Source organism: Sarcophilus harrisii, chromosome 6 (genome assembly GCF_902635505.1).
Source record: "Sarcophilus harrisii chromosome 6, mSarHar1.11, whole genome shotgun sequence".
In the NCBI taxonomy this organism is placed as follows: Eukaryota; Metazoa; Chordata; class Mammalia; order Dasyuromorphia; family Dasyuridae; genus Sarcophilus; species Sarcophilus harrisii.
In genome coordinates, this window is record NC_045431.1 from 217,739,739 (window position 1) to 217,766,887 (window position 27,149).

At 35.5% G+C, this 27,149-nt stretch overlaps 2 protein-coding genes across 18 annotated transcripts in view; one reads left to right on the plus strand and one right to left on the minus strand.

Moving 5' to 3' along the window:
• Positions 1-25,237, minus strand: part of IMMP1L (inner mitochondrial membrane peptidase subunit 1) — a 93,730-nt gene extending 68,493 nt beyond the window's left edge. For 3 of the 14 annotated variants that reach the window (XM_031942501.1, XM_031942498.1, XM_031942493.1), the window contains exons 1-3: positions 25,151-25,237; positions 17,979-18,088; positions 13,342-13,381 (exon numbers count right to left, since the gene is read on the minus strand). The gene's annotated coding sequence lies outside the window, so the exon portion shown is untranslated. Of the gene's footprint in view, positions 1-2,548; positions 2,561-4,903; positions 4,929-8,790; positions 8,902-13,341; positions 13,382-17,978; positions 18,089-25,150 lie in introns of those variants that run through there. The other 11 variants (XM_031942502.1, XM_031942499.1, XM_031942494.1 and 8 more) reach the window with 7 other exon arrangements.
• A 6-nt stretch (positions 25,238-25,243) lies between these two features.
• Positions 25,244-27,149, plus strand: part of ELP4 (elongator acetyltransferase complex subunit 4) — a 232,574-nt gene continuing 230,668 nt past the window's right edge. For all 4 annotated transcript variants that reach the window (XM_031942487.1, XM_031942488.1, XM_031942489.1 and 1 more), the window contains exon 1: positions 25,244-25,591. In XM_031942487.1, the coding sequence (XP_031798347.1) occupies positions 25,342-25,591 (250 nt within the window). In that variant the 5' untranslated portion in view covers positions 25,244-25,341. The remainder of the gene's footprint in view (positions 25,592-27,149) is intronic.

Consider the following 27,149-nt stretch of genomic DNA (forward strand, 5'->3'; position numbering starts at 1 on the left):
TTACTCAGGAACCTCCCAATTGCCCTTGAAACGACCTGTAATTTGAACCCTTTGGAGACAGGCATTAAATGGCTAAAAGCCATACATCATCACTGAAAGAATAATGTTATTTCAGTGAGAAGTTTGGAGTCATTAAATGCTCTGTGCATTTTTCCAAATACAATTCAGCCTGCTGACATTTACATAATGTTTTAAGTTTTTCCCACCAAAGAGTTCTACTTCAATGCCATATTATGAAGTGAAGGTAACCCTGGGTTCCTGAAGGCCTTGCCAGAATAGTATAAATTCTGGCAGGTTCCACCATGTTGGAAAGGCTTCAAATATAGGCTCAGCAACAGTCACCATCTGCTTTCTAAGGACTAGCCTAGAAAAGTAGGAACAGGCTCTTGATGGCTACTTGGTGATGAATTATTTGGCCATGGAAACCACTAAAACAAAGAAAAATGCCAAATGGTCCTCAGTCCTACACAAACCCTTTTGCAGAAAACACTGACAGAAAAGTGAACAGAGGAAAATAAGAGATTATAAAAAATAGATTTCAGCCAATCTATAAGCATTAACTTAGCTACTGCTGTTCTACATATGAGATCCTTATCAAGTAACTAATATATATGCAGACATACCTCTAGAGCAGAGAGATTCTTAAAACTTTTTTCAGTTCTGAATCACTGTGGCAGTATTTTATAAAGAAATCAAATATAGTGAAATATTGTTACCAAAATACTTTGGAAAATGAAATAAGTTCCGACTCCAATTTAAGAATCCCTATGCTAGAAGATTCATTAGAAATGAATCAATTTATCTTGACATTCTTACCAAAATTGGGAGAGAGGGGAGAAGAAAAAAGTTGCATCTAAACGAAAGGATGGTTCATATGTTCTCCCTGGAAAGTTAAATAATTTTTTTTTACTCTATATCGAAAAGCAACTAGAAAAATTATTGCATAGAATATTTGGTTATGTACTTCAGTGTTCATCCATGGAGAATCATTTATAAAAAGATTAATATGAAAATAATTGAAGTCAATGAGCCAATGGATGACAAAGTCCTGAAATTCCCAATAAGAAAAACCATAAAAAATCAACATCAGTGACATCAATGCAAAGGAAGGCAGCAGTAAGAAGAAGGCAAAAAGCATATTAAGAAATCTTGCTTAAAGGAATAAAAAAGGAAAACCAAATACTAAAGTTACTGGAAGACTCTGGATATGATAAGCACCAAATAACAACTGGAAAACAAAATTTATTATATTTTAACCAATGGTAACTAGGTGAGAATCACTTTCAGTTATCTCTTAAGATAAAAACCAATATCAAATTTGAAAAAAATTCTTTAAAATAATGAAATGGGGGCAATTCCAATTTGACCAATTTGAAAAGACTACTGGTGCTGAAAAATGGTAAATCAATCTAAAAACAGACACTGACATCAACTATTACTATTTCTTCAGAAATTTTAACTGACATAAATTGACTGCTACACACAGACAAAAATCCCTACAAACATTTGAATTCCTCACCAATCTGAGAACATGGAAGCCAAAGATAACAGTAGCCTAAAATAGAAACTCGTTTGTATATAGTCCCATGGAGGAGTACACTAGAAGATCACATATCACTTTTGCTAAACATAGAAAAATGGTGGAAGGAAAAGCAAACATAAAGAAAGTTTGGTGCAGTCTCAACAAAATCATTCTAAGATAATTTAATGATGAACTTGGAAATATGATAGCAGTATTATAACACTAAGTTTTGCAAAGCAATATACATGTACTATTTCACTTGAATCTTATAATCTGTCTGTAATAAGTGCTACTTTTTTTTCATCCCCATTTTAGAGAACAGGCAAGAGCAGGATAGCTATTAAATATATTAGGGAGAATCTGATGTGGCATCTTTAATTTTTCACTTATTTTATTTTTTTCAATTACACATAAGGAGAGTTTTCAACTTCCATTTTTGTAAGATTTTTAATTCCAAATTTGTTTTCCTTTCTTTCTTCTCTGCCTCCACTCTAAGACAGCAAGCAATCTGATATAGGTTATACATGTACAATCCTTTTAACATTTTATTAGTTATGCTGTGAAAGAAAAATCAGAACAAAAGGGAAAAACAACACGAAAGAAAACAAAACAAAACAAAAAAAAAAAAAAACAGCAGCAAAAATACTATTCTTTGACCTGCATTCAGTCTCCATACTTCTTTCTCTGGATGTGGATGGCATTATTATTAATAAAAGTCTGCTGTCTTGCATTATTATACTAATGAGAAGAACCAAATCTACCATTGCTGATTACTGCATAATGGATAATGTCTTCCTGACTATGCTCACTTCACTAAGAATAGGTTCATGCAAGTCTTTCCAGGTTTTTTTTTAAATCAGTCTGTAGTAGTAGTTCATTCCATTACACTCATATACTAGAACTTGTTCAGTCATTGCCCAATTGATGGGCATCCACTCAATTTCCAAAAAGTGCTGCTAAAAACATTTTTTTTGTGCATTTGTTAAGTCCTTTCATTTTTTTCATGATTTCTTTGGGATCACTGACATTTCTGGAAAGGATGTGTAAAGTTTTATAATCCCTTGAGCATAGTTCCAAACTGCTCTGTAGAATGGGTGAATCTGTTCACAACTCCATTAACCACATTAGTGCCTCAATTTTTCATATCCCTACCAACATTTATCATTTTGTTTTCCTGTCATCTTAGCCAATCTGGTAAGTGTGAAGTAGTCCCTCAGAATTATATTAATTCACATTTCTTTAATCAATACTGATTTGGAGCATTTTCCCCTCCTACCTATTGCTATTCATTTCACTTTTTGGCTTCCTTATAACTTTTAATAGTATTTTATTTTTCCAAATACATCCAAAGATAGTTTTCAACATTCACCTTTGCAAAACCTTGTATTATAAATTTTTCTCTCTTTCTCCCTCCCCAAGACATCAAGCAATCTGATATAAGTTAAACATATGTAATTTTTCTAAACATATTTCCATATTTGTCATGTTGTACAAGAAAAATCAGATCAAAATCATGAAAAAACCATGAGAAAGAAAAAAAAAAGCAAACATACAACAATAAAAGGTGAAAATACTATGTTTTGATTCACATTCTGTCTCCAAAATTGTCTCTCTAGATGAGGATGGCTCTCTCCATCATAAATATATTGGAAATTACTTGATTTACCTCATTGCTGAAAAGAGCCAAGTACATCACAGCTGATCACCACATAATCTTGTTGTTCCTGTGTACAATGTTCTCTTGGTTCTGTTCACTTCACTTAGCATCAACTCATGTAAGTCTTTTCAGATCTTTCTGAAAGCAGCCTGATCATCAATTCTTACAGAATAACATTCCAACACATTCATATACTATAACTTATTCAGCCACTCCCCAATAGAGGGACATCCACTCAATTTCTAGTTTGTTTCCATTACAAGAAGGACTGCTACAAACATTTTTGCACATGATGGTCCTTTTCCTTCTTGTATGATCTCTTTGGGATACAGATCTAGTAGACACTGCTGGATCAATGAGGCACGCAAAATTTGATAACCCTTTGAGTAGTTCCAGATTGTTCTCCAGAATGGTTGAATCATTTCAGAATTCCACCAACAATACCCTACTTCCCATTCCTGACATTCTCTCCAACACTCATCATTATCTTTTCCTGTCATCTTAGTCAATTTGAAAGGTGTGAAGTGGCACCACAAAGTTATCTTAATTTGCATTTCTCTAATCAACAGTGATTTAGAGCATTTTTTCACAAGATGGTTTTAATTTCTTCACCTGAAAATTGCCTGTTATATACCCTTTGACCATCTCTCAATTGGGAAATGACTTGTATTCTTACTAATTTGACTCAGTTCTCTATGTATTTTAGAAATGAAACTTTTACCAGAAATATTGACTAAAAATTGTTTCCTGGCTTTCTGCTTTACTTCTAATCTTGGCTGCACTGGGTTTTTTTGTGTAACACTTTTCAATGTAATGTAATCAAAATTATCCATTTTGTAGCTAGACTATCCCTTGCTCTTCTTTCAATATCAAACTTTAAGACATGGCATCTTTCAAACTTCAAGACCTATTCTTGAATTCTATTCACTATATCACCTAGCTTAAAGGAATAGATCAATAAACAATCAAAAATTGATATATATTGGCAAAGACTTTTATAACAAAGTTTTTCACTCATAACAAAAGTTTTTCAATGAGAAATGGAGTCACCCATTTTAAAACTGAACATCTCAATGATTTACAAGAAAGTAAAAGGCAAAGATTTGAAGAACAGCTGAACATGACCAAGTGTATATACAATAAGAGACTCAATGGAGTCATTACAATTTAAAGAGAATCAAGTATCTGATTACCTGTCTGCAACATGTAAAAATGGCTGTAGATTAGAAACTGGCAGATGGCATGACTTTTGGGACCTTATTACTGATTATTAGTGACTATTAAACAATATTTATGTACCTACTTTCCCATTTTTATGAAAAATTTTATGAAAAAAAAATTGCATTGAGGGCATTGTTGCTAATAAAGCTAAGACATCCTTTCATGAATCACATTCTAAAGCATTTTACACATTCAATTGAAAGATGTAGAAAATACAAGATCTCCCAGTTCATCATTTGTAAAGTATTAATGGGCATTTTACATTATGATCTAGTGGAATTTATATCTGGAATGCAAGTATGGTTCAATATTAGGAAAATTAAAATAATTTGACCATAATAATAACAAAGCCAAGAGAAACCATATGATTATCTTAAGAGCAGAAAAAAGCTTTCCACAAAATACAACAACCATTCCTGTTTAAAAAAAAACAAAAAAACAAAAAAACTAGGAGCTTTTCTTTAAAATGGTAAGTGGCATCTAACACTATTAACAAATATTACCTGTAATGGGGATAAGCTAGAAATCTTCCCAATAAGACAGGGGATGAGAAAGAGGAGGAACAAAGATCTTCTTATCACCAATATTATTCAATATTGTCCTAAAAATATTAGCTATAGTAATAAAAAAAGGAAGTGGAAAAAATTAGTATAGACAATGAGGAAAGAAGAACATCACTCTTTGCATATGACATGATGGAATATTTAGAGAATTCTAGAGCATCAACTAAAAAACAGTTGAAAAAATTTACTTTAGCTAAGTAACATGATAAAAAATAAATCCTCATAAATTATCAGCAGTTTATATGATATTAACAAAATCCACTAACAAGAAATAGAAAATGAAATCCATTTTTAAAAACTGTAACAATATAAAATACTTGGGAGTCTACATTCCAAGACAAACCAGGAACAAATATGAACACAATTACAAAACACTTTTCATACAAACAGATCTAAGCAATTGGAAAAAAATGTTAATTGTTCATGGATAGGTCAGTATGATAAAAATGACAATTCTATCTGAATTAATTTACTTATTCAGCACCATGCCAATCAAACTACCAAAAATTTATTTTATAGAGATAGAAAAAAATAGCAAAATTTTTCTGGAAGATCAGAAAAGTCAAAAATATCAAGGAAATTAATGGGGGAAAAAAAGTGAAAGGTGCCATACCAGATCTCAAACTATATTATAAAGGGAATAACCATCACAACAATCTGGTACTAGCTAACAAATATGAGTGGTGGATCCACTCAGACACACATAGTAAATGATCAGTTGTTTAGTGTTTAATAAACCCAAAGACCCTAGCTTTTAGGACAAGAATTCGCCATCCAGCAAAACCTGCTGGGAAAACTAGAAAACACTATGGCAAAAATTCATATGTATCAAGATATTATACCACATGCCAAGAAAAGTCAAAAAGGATACATGATGTAAACAAAGAATTGATATCATAAGCAAGGTATAGGAAAGTATGAAATAGTTTACCTATCAGATCTATGGATAAAAGAAGGATTTAAGAATAAACAAGAGACAGAAAGCATCACAATTAGAAAACATAATTTTTTAGAAGGGAAGCAACAAACTGGGAAAACATCTTCACAGTTAAAGGTTCTGATAAAGGCCTCATTTTAGAGAACTGACTTTAATTTATAAGAAACCAAGCCATTCTCCAATTGATAAATGGTCAAAGGATATGAACAGACAATTTTCAGATGATGAAATTGAAATCATTACCACTCATATGAAAGAATGTTCCAAATCATTATTAATCAGAGAAATGCAAATTAAGACAACTCTGAGATACCACTACACACCTGTCAGATTGGCTAAGATGACAGGAAAAAATAATGATGATTGTTGGAGGGGATGCGGGAAAACTGGGACACAGATACATTGTTGGTGGAGCTGTGAACGAATCCAACCATTCTGGAGAGCAATCTGGAATTATGCCCAAAAAATTATCAAACTGTGCATACCCTTTGATCCAGCAGTGTTTCTACTGGGCTTATACCCCAAGGAGATACTAAAGAAGGGAAAGGGACCAGTATATGTCAAAATGTTTGTGGCAGCCCTGTTTGTAGTGGCTAGAAGCTGGAAACTGAGTGGATGCCCATCAATTGGAGAATGGTTGGGTAAATTGTGGTATATGAATGTTATGGAATATTATTGTTCTGTAAGAAATGGCCAGCAAGATGAATACAGAGAAGCTTGGAGAGAATTACATGAACTGATGCTAAGTGAAATGAGCAGAACCAAGAGATCATTATATATGTCAACAACGATACTGTATGAAGATGTAATCTGATGGAAGTGGATTTCTTTGACAAAGAGACCTAATTCAGTTTCAATTGATCAATGATGGACAGAAGCAGCTACACCCAAAGAAAAAACACTGGGAAATGAATGTAAACTGTTTGCATTTTTGTTTTTCTTCCCGGGTTATTTCTACCTTCTGAATCCAATTCTCCCTGTGCAACAAGAAAACTGTTTGGTTCTGCACACATATATTGTATCTAGGATATACTAGGACATATTCAACATATATAGGACTGCTTGCCATCTAGGGGAGGGGGGTGGAGGGTGGGAGGGAAAAATCGGAACAGAAGTGAGTGCAAGGGATAATGTTGTAAAAAAAATTACCCTGGCATGGATTCTGTCAATAAAAAGTTACTATAATAATAATTAATAAATAAATAAATGAATGAATGAATAAATAAATAAAAGAAAACATAATTTTGATTATGTTTAAATAAAAAATTTCTTCATAAACAAAACCAAGTAAATAAGATTAGAAAGAAAACAAAGCTGGAGGGAAAATTTTTATAGCAACTGTCTCTCATTTCTCAAATACATAGAGAACTGAATCAAATTGTGAGAAACAACAAACACTTATGTTCTTATAGCAGAGGAAAACTGATGTCTAGAACCAGAAGTATTCTAGAGTAGGGGAGCAAGGGAACTCCTGAACCAGTTGGAATTGGTAACACTGGACAGAAGTAGATGTGTAAAAAGAGCTTCAAGTAGGACAAAGGTCATAGCTCATAGTCATGCAATATATGTAGCAGGAGGGGGATATATATAAATAGTCAGGTGAAGAAATCAAAGCTATCTATAGTCATATGAAAAAAATGATCTAGAGAACTAATAACTGGAGAAATACAAATTAAAACAATTGAGGTAGCACTTCACACATATCAGATTGGCTAATATTAAAGAAAAGGAAAACCATCAATGTTGAAGGGAATGTGGGAAAATTGGGACACTAATGTACCACTGATGAAGCTGTGAACTTATCCAACCATTCTAGAGAAAAATTTAGAATTATGCCAAAGGGCAATCAAACTTAACTTTTGATCCCAAAGAGATTTAAAAAGGAAAAGGATTTCTTTGAACAGTAATGCTTATTACTGCTCTTTTTGTGTACACAAGACAAAGAATTGGAAATTGAGGGGATAGACAGTAATTAGGGAATGACAGTAAGTTATGGTATATGAATGTTATAGAATACCCTTCTACTATAACAAATAATGAGCAGAGGAATTCAGTAAAATCTGGATTGATACAAAATGAAGTGAACAGAACCAAGAGCACATCGTACCTGGTAATAGCAATATTGTTTGATGACCAACTACGACTTATACACACTCTATGATACTCATACACTTAAGCAAACAAACCTTAGAGTCAATTCTTCAGTAAATAATGTTTAGATGGACATAATAGTCTTTGCACTGATACTGAACTGGAGGCAGAAATAGAGCGCAAGCTGATTACTTTTTAGAGAATCACACTGTACTCCTAATAGCACAAGTTTCTCAGAAGTTCCTGGTTTTAATGCCAGTTTTGTTTTGGCTATGATATATCAGTGCAAGTTACATATTAACCAAAATCTCCAAAGAATTAGGATTTCCAGAAAACAATAGAGAAACATATAGTAAATATGGGAAGATTGTAATACATTACCAATCAATAAGAACTAAGATGTGGCAATTGTTTAATGTTTCATTATTGGTATCCATTATTAAAGTTCCTCAGCACTGTGGGCAGACTTCCTGTAGAAAATTTATGGGAGAACCTAGATGAAAGGCTCACAGGTTCAGAGGATATGGAAGAAATCTAAAACTACATTGCTGAGGAGCAGTATCCACATCAATAAAACCACAGAGCCACCAAAGAGCTTCATGTTTATAAATTCTTCACATAATTAAATTGTCTGATCTTTTAAGATCATATTATCTTCATTTTAGAGATGACATTAATAACAAAAGTTATGTGATTATCCCAGATTCACAGTTTAATATCAGAGATGAAATTCAAACCCAGATCTTTTCCAATTCCAAATCTATTTCTCTTTTTCATCACGTATACCCCATGTACCTACCTTTTTGTCTATGAACGATAAAGGGGTCACAGTCAGTGAGACAAATAGCTAAACTGATGAAATCAAGAGCTCCTTCAATTTCTGAAGTGAGGTTTACACAATGTAAGGCGCCTAGAAAACATTTTGAAAAAGTTTGCTTTACAAATACATAGTACTAAGTAGGAAATCAAGCTCTAAATCATAAGCACAAGATTTGGTCACCAGTCTTAGCCAGTTCAGAAATGATTAGAAAAATATACATTAGAATGAGATTCTGGATTGTGTGTTCTTTTTGATATTCCAAGACTCACTGAAGCAGAAGATCAGCAGTAATACCCTAATATGGCAGTAATTAACTTATTTTCAGATGAAGTAGTTTAGATTGCTTCGATAAAAAACTGACAAATACATAATTTACTTTTTTAGTTTTATATTGTGAAATTGGAAGTAATAAGCATGATGCACTATAAAACATTTTGAAACCTCTCATGTACCAGGAAAAAAAAAATTTAAAGTAAAAATTATAAAATGCTATGTTTTAAAGGAACATTTTAAAAATGTAAATATTTTAGGTACACATTTTAAAACACCCAAGAAAATGATTGGAAGCCAGAGTATGCTCACCAAAAAGTCATGACAAGATAGATATATGGAAACTGGAACAAACTGCCCTGAATGGCCCCACTCCTTTAAACAATCTGAGTGGGGATTTTCCAGGAGGGCCTGTACCCAGTCTGACTTCAAAGGGCTTTCCATATGTCAGCTTCTGAAGATGGATACACTAGGAAAGGGGAAAACCAGTTCAAACTTTAGGTGATGGGATGGCTGAAGCCAGTGGGATCTTGTCCTGATAATGCTGGTCAGAACAGCAGTAAAGGGCAAAACCAAGTCCAACAGTCACTGGGCAGAGACACAGCATGAGGCAAGGCACATTGGAGCCACAGACAGAATACACACCCAGCTCAAGGGTTGTGTGCATGCTGGGAGATGGGGAACAGAGAGTCCTGAATATGGGAGCATCTCCAACATTTAAGTAGATCCTGTCAATTATGGAATCTCCCAATTAGAAACTGTGTAAATAAAAGGAAACAGAAGTGCAGAGGCCAACACAATAATATCAAGAAGAGTCAAGTCATCCCAGCAGACGTTGGGGCAGGGTCCCAGCCATCCCCTCCAGGACTGCCACAATAACAGCAGCATACAGAGGAGACAGGACCCAAAAAGATTTTATTACTCTACAGAAAAGTATGGAAAGAACAAAAATCTGGCCTTTCAAGTCCTAATCCAGAAACTGAGGCTGGAGATAGATGTAAACAAGAACAGAAGAATTACACATGTTTAACCTATATCAGATTGCTTACTCTTTTGGGGAGAAGGGAAGTAGGAAAAGGGAGAAAAATTGAGAGCAAATTATTAGTCATTTCAGCATGAACATTTATACTTTGAAAACCAGGGGAAAAAAGTCCAGGTTTAACATCCATTTCGTTGATTGGTTTCTGAAAATCAATGGATCTCAAGATGAAGCCCAAACAGTTTGGTCTGAAAATCTTGAGTTTATCAACAAAAAAATGCATGCACAAAAATAAGTCTTTCCAAACATTCTTAGAAAGATAATCAGACCTGTAATCCTTGCAATATTCAGTCTACAAGTTAACAAAAGGATTTTGTGGGACTAAATGGGAAGGCACTAAAAGTAATGTGAATCAGAGACTAACAAGGAAGAAAAATAACTCCTGGCATCTCTCATGATGAAGATACCCCTCAGGAGAATGATTGACAAGGCAGAGAGAGAAATTCCAAACAGGAGAAAGAAAAAGTCAAACCTAGTTTTAAAAGTGGAAAGGGATACCACTTATATGATACTGTTGGTGAAGATATTCTATAAAAGGAGTAGAGATACTTAAAATTAGTACATGTTGAAAAAGACCATATATCCTGCTTTAGGAGAAAGGAAATCAAGCCCTCCTTGGGGCAAATGACGTCCGAAGAATGACAGGGATGGATTTAGGGAAATGACCAAGGCAAAAGGCCAATTATGTACAAACTACACAATAAGGGATGGGGCAATATTCTGTTACCTGCGGGAATCAGTATTTCTAAAAGTGAGACAAAACAGAAAAAAGAGGGATATAGGGCCAGATCTCCAAAACAATAGCAAAAGCTGCTAAAATGGTAGAACATGAGATACCTAAAAAAAATTTCATTCTACAATTCTACAATGAAATAGACTTTAAAAGGTCTAAATAAACACAGGACCATGAATCAAAGAATAAAAATCTATGACAGACAGAATGGAAAAATAAATAACGCAGAATATATAAAAAAGAATCTTTTCTAAATAAAGGCAAAGGAAATAAAATATTTAAAAAAATAAAAAACCTAAAAATAAATTGAAGGGAAGAAACCGGGATTCTACTTTACTATTAAATGAGAACTATAAAAAAGACGGGAAGAGCTAAATAAATTTGATAAAAGCAAGCAAAATAAGGAAATAAGCAAAATTCTAAAAATGAGTAGGGATGGTATCTGTAGTGGAGGTAGATGAGGGTAAAGAACGGATATTGACAGGGTCTTTAAAAAAATTAAGCTAAGAAAGATAGTGTTGTATTTGCTGCAAAAGGGAAGAAAAAAATCATAATTTGGAAAAAAAACTGTCAGAAACAAATAAGGGAAAGTATATATCTAAGTTTCATAATTTTAACTGTGAATGGATTAAACAATCTAATAAAATGAAGAAGAGTTTCAGACTGGGATAAGAAAACAAAAGCCTACAATCTGTTGCTTACAAGAAATACGTTTGAATACATACACAGAATAAAAATGTGGCTAGAAAAATAAATTTACTAGTATCAATTGAATGCAAAAAAACTCAAGAATTTGAAATCATGCTATCAGGCACAGCAAAAACAAACATTCAAAACCAAAAAAAAAAAAAAAAAAAAAAAAAAAAAAAAAAAAAAAAAAAAAAAAAAAAAAGGTTGATAAACTACATTAAGCTGAAAGAAAAAGCGAAAAAAACACTATCAATATTACACCAATATCCTTGAGATGCTTTAGTTTCTAAATTTATGAACAGAGTTACAAGAATAGACTCAGTAGTGATAGAAAATTTCAATATTCTTTCAGTTTAAAGTAAGTTTAACAAAGAGATAAACAAAAAAATATAGAAATGAACAAAAGTATCCTTATTTGAAGGAGGCGTATGTGTGATTGTTATTTACATACTCTCCTTCTAGGACCTCCAGAAATCTCTTACAATACCATGTTGATTCATATTGTTTGTTATATCACTACTTGCATATCCAATTCATGTTTGTTACACCACATTGAACCTGCAAAGACTGCTTTATTGCGATGTGCTTGTGTAATACCTCCCATGCTGATGGGTTTCTGCATACCTGTTTCTAGTAAGACCCTTCAGTCCAGAAACCTGCTAACAATATCTGGCTTGACTTCCCACTTCCCTTTGGTGTTTTTCATCTCTCTTCCTGAGAAGTCAGGGAGGTCATGATCATTTCCTTTTTAGTGCTTTCACCTCCCTTACTGAGAAGTCAGGGGAAGGGGGGTGACCACCTCTTTTTCGGTGTTTTTACCTCCTTTCCTGAGAAGGTAGGGAAGGTATGATCTTCTCTTTTTTAGTGCTTTCACCTACTTTCCTGAGAAGTGTGTGTGCGTGGGGGTTATCACCTCCTTTTTGGGTTTCTCATCTCCCTGAGAAGTCAGGGATGATGTGACCACCTGTGTTCTAAAACAAAGAAAGCAGGAAATGTAAAGGGCTGAAATTTTGAATAGGTGCATATGAATCAGATAACACAGCACTTAAAACTAATTACCTATTGGACAATGACTCTTGGCATATGTTTGGAATTGCTCTTCTCACAGTTAATGCTAGCTCAGAGTTTGGGTTTAAGAGAATTGTAGGTAAGGATTAGGGGATGGGGTGAGAGAGGCCAGAGAACTTCACTTTGTGGCAGGACCAGGAGAAGACAGGTTGGTGGCGAGCTGGTGGCAGTTTGTCTGTCTCTTTCACTTCTCCCCCTAAAGACCAAGGACTTTTACTTATCCTGACTCTGGCTGTTCCTGAGGCCTTCAGGGAGTTAGCCCAGACTTACACTTATTCCCACTAGTTCTCTTTTCCCTCATGCTTCCACCCCATTAGATTTCTTTCTTTTCCTCCTGGTTTTGAATTTTATTTATTAGTTCCTTTTTCTTTCTCAATTTTATCTAATTATTTTCTCTTTTTTTTCCTCTCATTTAAATTAGTGCTTAAAGCTTTAAGATAGCTTCTAAATGGGACTGCAAAAGAATATTTCTACTTCCAAGGACCACTTGAAGCTTTTATAAAAAGTGACAGGTATTTGAAATATAAAGACACTGCAAACAAAAGTTAAAAGAAATAAATAGTTAATACATCTTTACAAATAAAAATGCAATAAAAACAGTAATTGCTTCCACGGACTACAAACAAAAGACACAGACTCAAATGGAGAATTACAATTAAGTTCTAAATAAAGAACAGATTAAATCATAGAAGTTACATAAAGGAAAATAATAATGATGAATATAACATACCAAAATTTCTGGGAAGCAGTCCTCAGGAAAAATCATATCCCTATAAAACATACATTAACAAAACATGAGGAGATTAATAAAACCAAAAATATTTTTTAAAAATTAGAAAAACAAACAATAAAAACTAAAATAAGCACAAAAGAAGATAATAAAATTTAAATTTTAAAAGTCATGGAAACTAAAAATATAAGATGATTCTTTGAAAAGTCATTCTAATTGAAAAGAGGGCAGAAATCAAATTAATAAAATAGGAAATAAAGAAGGTAAAACCGCAGCAAAACTAAGCATTTTTTTAAACCAGAATATACTATGTAGTTAAATGCTAATAAAATTAAAAATACAAAAGAAATAGAGGGATATCTTCAAAAAAATATAAAAATCCAAAGTGACAAAAGATCAAATGGATTTCTTAACCGAGGCTCCAAAAAGGAAAAAGAAGTAGGTATGCAGAAAATACAAAAGGAAAAATCTCCTTGCCCTGATGCATTCATGACAAAATTCTTTCAAACTTTTAAAGAACTATTAATACTTCATAAATTATTCTCAGAAACTCAGAAAGCACCTTACTAGAATCCTTTTATAAGAAAAAAATGATATATATGTGTATATATGATACACACACACACACACACACACACACACACACCTCTCAACCAGTAAAGAATGAAACAAGGAAGGAAAATCACACTGATATTATTAATAAATATAATTTTTAAAATTTTAAACAAAATCCTGTCAGATTATAGCAATTTATTCAAGAAAATATTCATTATGGATTTATATTGGATTTATACCAGGTATGCAAGGATAGTTTGACATTAAGAAAGCAAACAATATAATCAATCATATTAAAACCAGAAACATCCAAATACATAAAGATTGTCTCAGCAGACGTAGGAAAAAACTTTGACAAAGTACAATGCTCATTTATGCTTAAAAAAAAAAAAAAAAGGCTACAAAGGATAGCATAGAGGAATCTTTTTTTTTTAATATCACAAAAATTATCTATCTTAAAATCAAAATAAAGCATCATATGCAATGGAGCTTATACTAGAACCATTTCTAAAACATTTAGGAATAAAGGAAAGATACTCATTTTCCCGCTATCATTTGATATCATTCTGGAAATGCTAGCAATAATAAGAAGAAAAAAAGAAATCAGAATTACAAACATAGATTAAAAGGATTAAAAAAACTAACTATGCTAATAATATGATGTTATATTTGGAAAATCCTAGGAAAATAGTGAGAAAACAGTTTCAGCAAAGTTACAGGCTACAATATGCACCCTTAAAAATCAATTGTATTTCTATGTAATAAAGTCCAAGGAGCAACAACAGAAAGGGAAATTCCATTTCAAATAACTACAAAATGTATAAAATATGTGGGGCTAAAAAATACAAATAAATTATAGGCATTCACCAACATATTACAGACAGGTAGATATGAACAAGTACTTCTGAACAGAGCTGAAAAATCTTACCATATCAAATGTTCCAAATCACTAAGTGGAGAAAAACAAACTAAAATAACCCTGAGGTTTCAACTTGCATCCATCAAATCAACAAAAATAACAAAACATGGAAAGTTAATTTTGAAGAAGTTGTAGAAAGATGCACAGCAGTACATTACAGATAGAGCTGTGAATTAATACAACCATTTTGAGAAGTTAATAAAAGCCAGACATTCCCCTGCTAATTATATGTCCCAAAGAAGTCATTTATAAGAAAAAAGTTTCAATAAACACCAAAATATTTGTTGGAAAACTTTTTGTGGTATCAAAGAAATGGGAACAAAGTGCGCACTCATCAACTGCAGAATGGTTCAACAAACTAGAACATGAGAGCGATGTAATATTGCTGTGCTGTAAGACATGCCAAATATGTCAAATATGATGAATACAGAAACATGGAATGAATTCCATTAAAAGATTCAGAAAGAAGCAAGCATGACCAAAAGAATATACACAATAACAAAATAGTATAAATGCAAAAACAAACAAGAAAACCCCCACAAAACAATCAAAACTGAATACTGCAGAATAGCAAAAAACAAAAACAAAAACAATCCTGCATAGCCCCAACAAAAAGATCTGAAAAGATACCTCCTTCAATTCCTTTGCAGAGGTGAGGTGTACAAAGATAAAGTCACTGCATTCATTTTCAAACTTTTTTTATAGCCTAATTGATTTTACTCTTTTTTTTTTTTTTTTTTTTTTTGTTAAGAAAAATTGTTATTGGATGGCTTTCTGGAAGAAGGAAATAAAGGGATGCTGAGCTAAATTTAAATAACATAAAAACAATTCCATAAAAATGTATCATTTTTAAGAGGCCCAGCAATCACATCTCTCATTCCTTATAATACCTGATTGTGTTAGTTTCTCAGGACAGGTGATGACTTCATAAAGGACAGCTATGTGTTCTTTTAAAAAATACCATTTTTGCTTGTTTTGGCTATCACTTTCTTGTGATCATTTCTGGGATAAAGGTCATTCTACTTTGCAAAGAAAACAGAACCAAAACAGAGCCTTCTCTGTTGTCAGTGATCTCCCTAATGCTTTCCTAATGTTCCTCAATTTCAGTTGCTAAATTTCTTCACATGAGAATACATCCTCAGTCTACAATGCTGCCCCAGCCCACAAATGCCTTTAACTATCCAATTTCTCTCTCTTTTTTTTTAATCAGTAGATTTATTTTTCCTAAGAAGGAAAACAAATACGCACATAAAAAACTGAGCTTGGTTTATAGTGGCAAGGAACTGGAAACTGAGTGGCTGCCAATCAGGTGGAGAATGGCTGAATAAGTTGTAGTATATGAATGTAACGAAATATTATTGTTCTAAAACAAACCATCAGCAAGATGATTTCAGAAAGACTGAAGACTGGAGAGACTTCCAAGAACTGATGCTAAGTGAGGCGAGTAGAACCAAGAGAACATTGTACACAGAAACAACAGCTCAACTGTGATGGATTTGACTCTTTTCAACAACGAAGTGATTCAGGCCAATTCCAATAGACTAGTGATGGAGAGAGCCAACTACACTCAGAGAAAGGACTTTGGGAACTGAGTATGGACCACGATATAGCATTTTCACTTTTTTTGTTTTGCATTTTGTCCTCATTTTTTTTCCTTTTTGATCTGATTTTCTTGTGCAGCATGATCAATGTGGAAATATGTATTGTATTGTACATGTTTAACATACTGGATTATTTGCTGTCTGAGAAACGGGAGTGAGAAAAATCTGTAACTAAGTTTTGCAAAGGTGAATGTTGAAAATTATCTTTGTATATATTTTGAAAATAAAAAGCTATTATTAAAAAAAAACTGAACTTGGGGTAGACTAAAGCAGCAGGGGTTATAAAGACAAAAATCACAAGATAGGGTTGGGGGACTGAAATCACAAAATAGTCTGATCAGATTATCAAAACAAAAATCCTTGGTTGGGTGTGGAGATTATCGAATAATCTTATCAGGTTACATCTGGGCTGGGCTGGGCTGTTTTTCAGAATGCCTATTGTGGCCTTATCAGGTTTGGTCACTGCTGGAATCCAATTTCTTTCTTTTTTTTTTTTTATTATTATAGATTTTTATTTACAAAATATATGCATGGGTAATTTTTAAGTCTTGACAATTGCAAAACCCTTTGTTCCAATTTTTCCCCTCCTTTCCCCAACCCCCTCTCCCAGATGGCAGGTAGACCAATACAGGCTAAATATGTTAAAGAATATGTTAAATACAGCATATGTATACAAATCCATAGTTATTTTGTTGCACAACAATTGGACTTTTGTAATCTAATTTCTTTTGAATAAAATACATAAACATGGAGAATGGAGATGATCCTATGATATCTATAAGGTCAAATATGCTTCCATGAATTGGAACTTCCCACTCATCTTTCCTATTGCCTAACCTTTTCAGTATTGAGTATTGACATTTGGAACCAGGTGCTTACTACTGATTGTTTTCTGAAATTTTGTCTGTGAATTTCTGAACATCCAAACTGTTCATCTTCCTTCTTTGTGATGACTCTTAGTATTTAACAGAGGAATTAATATATACTATATTCTCTTCCCATTTTCTCTGGCTTAAAGCCCTTTTGATTAGATTTCCACTCAGTTGGCAAATATACTCTTTAATAGCTCTTTAAACAGTTTAAGCCAATTCAACAAACCGTCAAGGTACTTATCCTTTACATTGTAGTAATTATTATGATTGAATCCCCAGGGATATTCTATCATCACTACAATAGTTTAGGTACATGAGTGATTTGTGTCCTTTTTTTCCCCTCCAAACGGTGTATTAAAAAATTATCTTCGAAAGATGTGGGAAAATATGGCCAAGGAACAATTTTTGCGTATTTTAAAAATATGAGTCTTGACAAACCTATAGATTGGAAATCAAAAAGTCTGATATCCAAGATATTTGGTGAATTAAATTACATGTATATATGTGTATATATATATATATATGTGTGTGTGTGTGTGTGTGTTTGTACATTACCAAGAGTCATTCCCCAATACTTAAGCAGTAAAGGACATGGATGGTTTTCATAAGAACTGCAAACTATAAATGAGCATTTGAAATTATGTTCCAAATCACAACTAGAAATGCAAATTAAAATTACTAAGTATTTACCTTACACCCTGCCAATTGGCAAAGATGACAAATTAATGTGGCTATGGGAAGAGTGCAGAAAAATCTTGCTGGTGAAGCTGTGAACTGTTCAAACCATTCTCGATGTCAATCTGTAATCATGCAAAGAAAGATATTGACTAAACACTTTGGCTCAATAATCAAACTATTGAGCTCTAACTGCAACTATGTCAAAGATGGAAACTAAACCTTATTAAAGTGTTAACACCACTAGGCCTATATATCAAAGAAATCAAAGGCAATAGAAAAGAATCTTCATTTACAAAAAGAACAAAAATACTCAAAGCAGCTCTTTTTGTGATGATGAAGAATTAGAAACCTTGGGGGAGGGCCCACTAGTTGGAGAATGGAAGAACAAATTATGTGATAAAGATGATGAACCATGATGACCAACTAAATAGGAAACTCAAGGTATAGAATGAGATATACTTTTAACTATGACCAGTGGGTGAATTTGTTTTGAATGTCTATGCACAGTGGTTCTAAGGGTTTGTTTGTGTGTGTTTAATTTGGGGAAATGGGATGGTAAAAAAGCAAACAGAAATAAAGATATGGTCCCCCACTCAAAAAAAAAAAAAAAAAAAAAAAAGGGGCAGAAGGAATTACAGGGTAGAATGGCTTCAAAAGTTCCATGTTTGACAATACATCTTTTAAAGAAAAGCAAACTTTATATAAGTTACCCAGTTTCATGTATAATTCTCCTCATTTGCTCTACAATTTATAAGAAATTTTATTTGGTGCTTGTTAAATTCAGAAATTTTTAAAAATTAAAAGAGAAAAAAGAGAACCTCACTGGAAAAGAACTAAATTTAACTTATTGTACTGCAGCATCATCTATAACTTGGGAGAGATGAAATCTCTCAAAGATGATCATTATAGCATTCTTTCCAAAGGAAGAGCTGGCTGGGCTTGTTTGTATTGCCCAGAGAACTATCCTCCTGTGAGCTCTATTTTGCTAACAAAAAAACTGGGAGCTGATTAAAATCCAGTTGAGTGAAGTTGTTTGTAGTTCTTTAGTTTAAGGAACTGTTTATCATTACAATAACTTAGCAGTTCCTCAGCACCTTTTTAAGAGTTTTGAGTTAAAAGGGCCTTTCACTGCTTCATCAATTCTAGAGTAGAAGACTAGTAGATTTGCTCAGCAGGATAGCAGTGTAGATCAGAAAGGAACCCTTTAGTAGAAAAGCAGCTTCCTGTAGTACAATTGAAGGAAAGACATTTAAGGCCTACAATTCAAAGTTGTCAACTGTCCTAGAACATAAGTCTTCCTCATTTATGTGCCTTACTGGTAGGTTTCTTTACATAAATGCTCACTCCTTCCCAAAGATATGATGTGAGATATATTCCCACCAATATATTGGTGAGAAAAGATGACACAGATTTAAGTATGTCCTGGTGATGCATTAATCATTCACCTATAATATTAAGATAATTTGAAATAAAGAATTGAAGAAAAGAGAAGCCTTTCAATGAAAGGGTTGAATTTTTTCAGTAAAGTATAAATTGAGGCCTCTATTGAGAGAGGAGTGGCAAAGGAGAAAATTTATGGATCAAAAACTGAGGAAAGAGGTATAAAGATTCAATCAAGAAAAAGTAAAAATATTGGCATGGTACACTCAAGATTATAACAAATCTGAAATGGACCTGATTGGCACTGTTGAATGAATTCCTTCATAGGCATTTAAGCAGAATAGATGGGTAAATAACAGTAAAATTAATTCAAATTTGAGGTTCAAAAAAGGATGACTAGATATCATTACATAAGTAGTTATGGAAATAAATGCCAGCTCTCTTATCCTTCAACCTTTACATCATCTTTTTTGGTAATATATGTCTTTGCTATCTTTTAAACATTTTTTGGTAGCCAATTCTTACTTGATAATATGCCACAAGTCTCCCCACTCCAACCTACCTTCCATTAAATTGCCAAAGTCAATTTTATTAAAGCACAAGACCAATTGTATGATCCCTCATTCAATACAGTGGCTCTTTATCACCTCCAGACCAAATATAGTCTTCTGACTGGTATTTAAAGTCCTTCACAATCTGGCCCCTCTTACCTTTCTAATCTTACACTTTCCTTTTCTGATATATTCTATGACCCAACATGAGGAATAGCAAGTCCCTCCTTTCCTAAGTGTAGGTTTGAAATCAAGCTGAACTTCCTGCTTGTCCTTAGAAGTCAAGACACCAGTCAGTCTGCACCAGGCTGATAAATTACTTAGCAGTTGAGAACCTTGTGGATAAGTAACCTAGCAGTTTGCAAGGGAAAAGAATGCTGCTTTTGCCAGGGAAAAGAATGCTGCTTTTGCCGTTGCCTAACTCTTTCCCTAAGTAGAGGTTCCATCTTTTTCCCATACCTAGCTCTCCTTTATTCTTCCTTGGCCACTCCCATTTAGATTTGTTTCTTCCTGCTTCCTTTGCTGTAATCTCATAAAAAGGCAAGCTTTAATTTGGATTGTGAATTCTCTGCAGTAGCATTCAGATTCATTTCTCTTCTAATAAATCCATTTGCAAAGCACATCTCATGAACTTGTAATACTACTTTTTGACTAATACTTTTAATGTACAGTGCATATAGCTTGTATTTAGTTATTTGTAGAGAGCTTTTAGTTACTTGCAAATGCATCCATTTTTTCAGCCTCCAAAAAAACCTTATCTGACCCACTTATCCTCACTCTGGATTTCGTCCAGGACCATCTCCAGTCGCGTAGATCTTGCCATTAGACCTAAGTGGCTCTGAAGAAAGTGAGGCAGGTGACCTTGCCCAGCCTCCCTCATTTAAACCCAATTCCTTGCATGTCATGGCATCACCTCCCTGATGTCAGCATCCTCTTTAAGAATGAAGGACAAAGTATTGTTTACTCTCTTCTGCAGCCAATTTCTTGAAGGGGCCATCAAAAAAATTGCCTCCAATGACTTTCCCTCTTATTCTTATTTCTACAATCTGACTTTCAAACATTATTCAAATAAAATTGCTCTCTCCAAAGTTATCATTTATAAACTGACAAATCTAGCAGCCTTTTCTCAATCCTCATTTTTACAGACCTTTCTGCAGGCTTTGACACCATTAACTGCTCTCTCTTCCCTCTTCTTTTATATTTTTATATTTCCTCTCTTTTATTCCCTCAATAAACAAATGCACCAACCATGAGTCAGGTAACATGCTGAATACCACGGATGCAAATACAAAATACAGACAGTCCTTGTCCCCCAAGGAGCTTACCATATAATGGTGTAAGACACATGGAAGCCAAAAGCTGGGAGAGAGGGCAAAAGTGAAGAACAGAGAGAAAAGTGTCAAAATTGTGAAGCCAGGGTTTGAAATGAAATGTTCTAGGTTGTGTTCTTGTTAAATAGAGGTTTGGGAGTTCATGGCTCCAACCTCCAATCAGAAGTAGAGGAGACGGGAGTACCAAGGCTGAGAACACTACTCTCTAGGTTTTTTGATAACACTCTTTTATCCAACTCTAACCACTCCTTTTCTGAATTTCACCCAGGTCACAACTGTGAAGAACAGATTATGGCCATTGATGAGAGATCCTCCAAGGCTCTGTCTTGAGCCCTTCTCTTCTCTACTCCTACAAGGTGATCTCATTAGCTTTAACAGATTAAATTATCTTCTCCGTGTCTCAAATGTATGCAGTTTTACTCTCTCGGGACCTTTCTATATATCCAATGATCTATTTGACAGTTCTAACTGGAATCCCACTGACATCTTATACTCAACATGTCCAAAACACAACTTATGATCTTCCTCACTACCCTTCTCCTAACTTCATTTTCAGTGGATTCCACCATTCTTTGAGGCCATAGCCATCATTGCTCCTGTCTCATTCTCACATCCAATCTGTTGCTAAATCCTGTTGATTTTACTTTCACAATTCTTGTATATCTTCATATATAGAAAGTGGTATGCAAAATCTCTCCCATTTGATTGTGAATTCTTGAAAAGACTTGCATTTTTTCCCATCCTCTGCAGTGCCCAGCACCTAGTAGACAATGTTTACTTATACTGACTGGTGAATCATCCCTGAAACACTGAAGGACAAGAAGGAAGAGTAACCTCCATTGGAAGAGGTTTCAAAGTTATCAGTCATGGGAAAGCAAAGAGGTCAGCAACATTTAAACAAAACCTAGAGGAATTCTATCTGTGGTAACCAAAGAAATCAGTAAAACAGGCTTATAGAAAGAATAAAGAAAAATAGTTTTTTCATTTAAGGCAACATCTATAAAGAAATAATATAAATAAGACTATATATTTGTTTGCTTCTTGTCTTTCCCATTAGATTGTGAGCTCTTTGAGGGCATGGACTATCTTTTACCTCATTTTGTATCCCCAGGTCTTAGTATAATGCATAGCATAAATCCACTGAAAACTTATTTTTCAATCCATAATATTAAAAGTTGCAGAGAAAGGCCATCGGTGCATTGGACAGATCCTATGTAAATGACATGAATAATCAGACAGAAGAAACTATATATGAATTGTAATCTGCAATAACTGATATTGTGCCATATAAAATCACAAACCCAAAATACCAAAGCATATTTGAAATCAAAGAATACTAAATATCATTTCAAAATACTGGATGGAACTTTACAAATGGGTTTTGTTCATTATTAGACTTGAACTTTACAAGCAAATCCTGAACTTTATCTTCATTAGCTTCCTAACAGCTCTCTGCTCCCCTAGCAATTCATCTGTCACAGAGCTGCCAAAATAATCTTACTAAAATATAAGTATGACCATATCACTCACCAGCTCAAAAATCTCCAGAGGTTTTCCCATTATTTATTCTGAATAAAATACGAATTCTTTGGCTTGACACATTTTGTTGTTTTTACAATTCTGACAACATAGTGAAAAATATTAAAACTACAGATATGCAGGAAATTGCATGTTCACTTAACATTTTAATTTTAATTGCATAGTTCAAGAAACTTAGCACAATGTTTCAGTGTGATACTTCATCTTGAACTTTTAAGAATCAATTCATCTTACTTCAAGATTAAGTTCAGATGCTATCTCCTTTGTAAAAATTTTCAGGATTCACTTACTAACCTCCTTTCTCAAATTACTTTTTAATCATGTTTATTTTAAAAGGTTTTACCAACCGGACAAATCATGAAAGATCAACTTTATATATTCCTATGATACCCAGACATAATGGATAGTTAACCTCAAAGGAAGGAAGATGTGGATTCAAGGCCCTCCTCTGGCACCTTACATACAGGATGTGTGAGGGAGTATGTAACTTTATTTCTCAGTGCTCTAGGCAGAGATGGGTGGTTCTGTCCTGGTAGAAGTCGGAGAAGAGTTCCTGATAACAATGAAATCGTAAGTCTAGACCCTAGCCCTAAGATTTCAATAATGCTTCAATACAAATAAATATATCTTTTGTTTCTCCACCTAAACTGAAAGTTCGGGGGATCCCATCAGTTATAGTAATCATAAAAAATTTAAATAACCAAAACCCAAAGGAAGCTAAGACTCAAGACAGGAAGACCTCCTCAAGTTTTTTAAATAAAAGCATGTTAAGAGTAATATCCAAAATTATTTCGGGGCAAACATTTTAAGGTTATTAAAACACTATTGATCACTAGTTTATATACTCTGAATTAATGCCCTTTGAGGTTTATCTAAATGTTACATTAAGTTTGTACCACAAATTTTAGTTCAGTATGTTTTGTTTTGTATTAAGCATAAATTCACCTGTATTGCTCTCTAATGCCATATTTATCATGTGGGCAATACTATCTTTCCCAAGTCTGGAGGGTGAATAGTTTTTTGACATCATTTGTACATCCTCTCAAATAACAGAGTGCTTCAGGAACTTAAAAGAGATATTTGGTGTTGGTGAAATATCCTGTAACATCCCCAACAGAACAACAGAAGTATTGATGAAAACGCTTCAAAAAAAAAAAAAAAAAAAAAAAAAAAAAAAAAAAAAAAAAAAAAAAAAAAAAAAAGAAAGAAAGAAAATTTATCTATGAAAGAGAAAAATTTACAATTTAACACAAATTAAAATTTCATTTCCAACACACTTTAAATCCAAAACTCTGAAATATCAAATATGTGATTAAAATACTACATTCTAAAATCGGGAAGAAATAATTTGAGATTCCTGACTAATCTTACAGTTTTTTTTTTTTTTTTAAAGCTCATTTTGGAGGGGCAAAGGAAAAAAAAAAAAGGGAACCACACAGGCACAAATTATATACGGAATTTTTCACACATTACAAATTCTCTATTCTAATGAGGCAGCTAACAGTTCAAAGTTCACAGATAAGCACGAAGGAAAATACACAAACCTCTAATTCTTTTATATCAATTTTGGGGGAAAGACACCAAAAAAGTTATTTTGGTTGTTTGCAGCTGCGTTAACAGCAAAAGATAATTAAATGTGTGAACGAGGCTCCGTCAGGATAACACTTATCATTCACACACCTCCTCACCGGAGGATCTCCAAGTGTTTCAGAAACACTAATTAAAATTAACTACGGGCGGCTCCTGCTAAGAAGAGGGCTGGGTCAGGCGGTTTCCTTGGTCTTAGGAGAGGCCAGCAGGGCTAGGGAGTCCGGAGGACCCCATGCGGCTCTTTCTCTCCCTCTCCCCCGACCGCGGTCCGCCGGCAGGAAGTCACTAAGTTTATGCCCCTCATTCTCTCTAAGTTACAGACAACAAATGTTAAGGCGAGGATCGGCAAGAGTGGAGGGAGTTTCCACACCGGGATAACTCCCAAGTCCCGCCCTTCCCCCACCTCCAAGAAGTCACATTCTCCACCCGCCCCAAGTTCAAGGTTTTTTTCCTTCCAAGGTCCCGGGTCAGCCACGCGGAAAAGAGGAGATTTTCCATCGGAAGCCCGACCCAAGTTTCCACCCAAGTGTCCTCGGGCGTCCAAGACCCGCCTAAAGGTGACGAGAGAGGGCCCAGAAGCGGCGGCCCCCCCCCCCCCTCCCCGCGCCGGGGTCACGGAAGACTGTGCAAATGTCTATGCGGAGCGAGGGCAACCCTCCCTCCACGCCTTCTTTACTTCGGCCCTTAACAGGCCTAGACGGCAGCTTCCCCCTCTCGCTCGCTCGCTCGCCCTCCAGGTTCCCCAAATTCCCCTCACCCGACTCTCGGCTCTCTAGCCCTAGCTCTCTCTCACCTGGGCCCCGCAGGCGTCCACAAGTCCACGAGCCAATCCCACATCTCAGCAACACGCTTTCTGATTGGTGTTCGGAGGTAGAAAACCCTCATTCCATTGGCTGGATGTGTTGCGTTGGGCGGAGCGAGGCGGAGGAGGGTCACGGCTAGGCTCCCAGAGTTCCGCTTGGGTCAACACGGGAGAGAAACAAGATGGCGGCCTTGACAACCGGCTTTTACGCTGCAAGCAAAGGGGGAGCAGGGGACCCGACAGCTACGGTGGCAGCGGCGGCGGGAGGGGACGAGACGGACAGCGGCGGCAAATGTAGCTTCCGCAGGAAGAGCCCCGCGCCTGGAAGCGGCGGCGGCGTTCGGTGGCGCTCCATTGCGGGAACGCGACCGTCGGTGCGGAATGGGCAGCTGCTAGTGTCTGCCGGTCTCCCGGCCCTGGACCAGCTCTTAGGTCGGTCGGTCGTTCCAAGCGGAGATCCGCGCCCGGCGGAGGGAGGGGAAGGAGGGAAAGCGGCCCGCGGTCGGGGATGGCCTAGGGGAAGAAAAAAGTGAGGGCCAGCGGAGCGCGGGGATGCTCCAGCCTGAAAGGTGCTGATGTCCTCCTCCCCCACTCTGAGCGGTCCTTTCCTTCCCCCCCCAGTGCCCTTCCCCCCCCCCAGTGCCCTTCCCCCCAGCTGGAGAGTCTCTCATTCCCGCGTGATTGATGCTTCCCGTCCATGTTCCCTTTCCCCCGTCTGAAGGTCCTCTCCCTCCTAAACGTCCTTCCTCCCGACGTGTGCTCCCTCCCCTGATGCTCTTCCCTCGCCGTCCGAGTTCTTCTTTCCCCCTACACGTTTCTCCCCAGCTGCACCATCCCTTCCCCACCTTCAGATAGCTTTCCAGCCCAGACCGAGACGCTCCTCACTCTCCATCAATGTGGAATATTTTGCACTTGCCCCCAGGCTTCTCTCCCACCCTAGATGTTCTTCCTATTTTCAGTCACCCCGCCCTCCAGCCGGAACTATTCCCTTTACCCTCCCCACCCCCTTCTGAAATAGCCTCTTCTCCCCCCTTTCTAATCTTGGTTCCTCTTCTCCAACCTAAATTGGAGATTCCTGGGAGCCCGGTCCTGCCAGCCTGAACACAGGCTTCATGCATTGCCTGCTCGAAGGTCTCATCTAGAGCCTGTTGGTGTGACTCGGGCCAAGTCACTTCCCTCGCCTGGACCCCACTTTCCATACTTGTAAAAATGAAGGGATTGGATTCGGTGACCCCTGAAGGTCAATGATTGCCATCCTCCAACTTTACAGAAAGCAAAAGAAATGAATTTCTCCCTCCCCAGTTCAGTGTGTTTTTCTAACAATTCAGTTAAGGAAATGAACCTTCAGATTTGGAGGTTTGGTTTCTTCCCCATTGCAGATCCTTTGAGCAGGTATTCCCACCATTAAAAAGGGTTTCCCTCTCATTTTCCATAGTGTTATGTCGGTGTGCCCTTTAGAGCCATACCATTCAAAGAACAATCTTTCTGCTTTAGGTAGGTTCTGGGGGACAGAAGAGTCATGTTGTAAAACACTTTAATTTTAAAAGAGAACATTGTTGCCTCTTTTACTTTTTTCTTGTTTGCATGGAAGTTTGAAGGAAAAGTATATTCTTTTCTCCTGTCTTTATAAGACATTTAGGGACACATACAATTAGTAGACTGGCAGCAGAAAGTAGAAAGAATGGGATGAGGAAAACACTGCTGTTTTTAAGTTAAAGTTGAATATAGATTATTCCAAACTGAAATGTCACTTCATCAAAACTTAAATATGAAATCTTGAACAAGTTTAGTGGTTAATATGTGCCATATAATACTAATATATGCCATTCCTTATTCCTGTCCTTTTTTTTTTTCCTCTCTTAAAAAAAAATAAGACTGATACCATTCAGATGTTAAATTAGTGATGAGGAAAGGGAGATCACACACTAGATGTAAGGAAGGACATAGCTATACATGCTTCTGTTCTTTCATTTGCATCTCTTAAAACCTG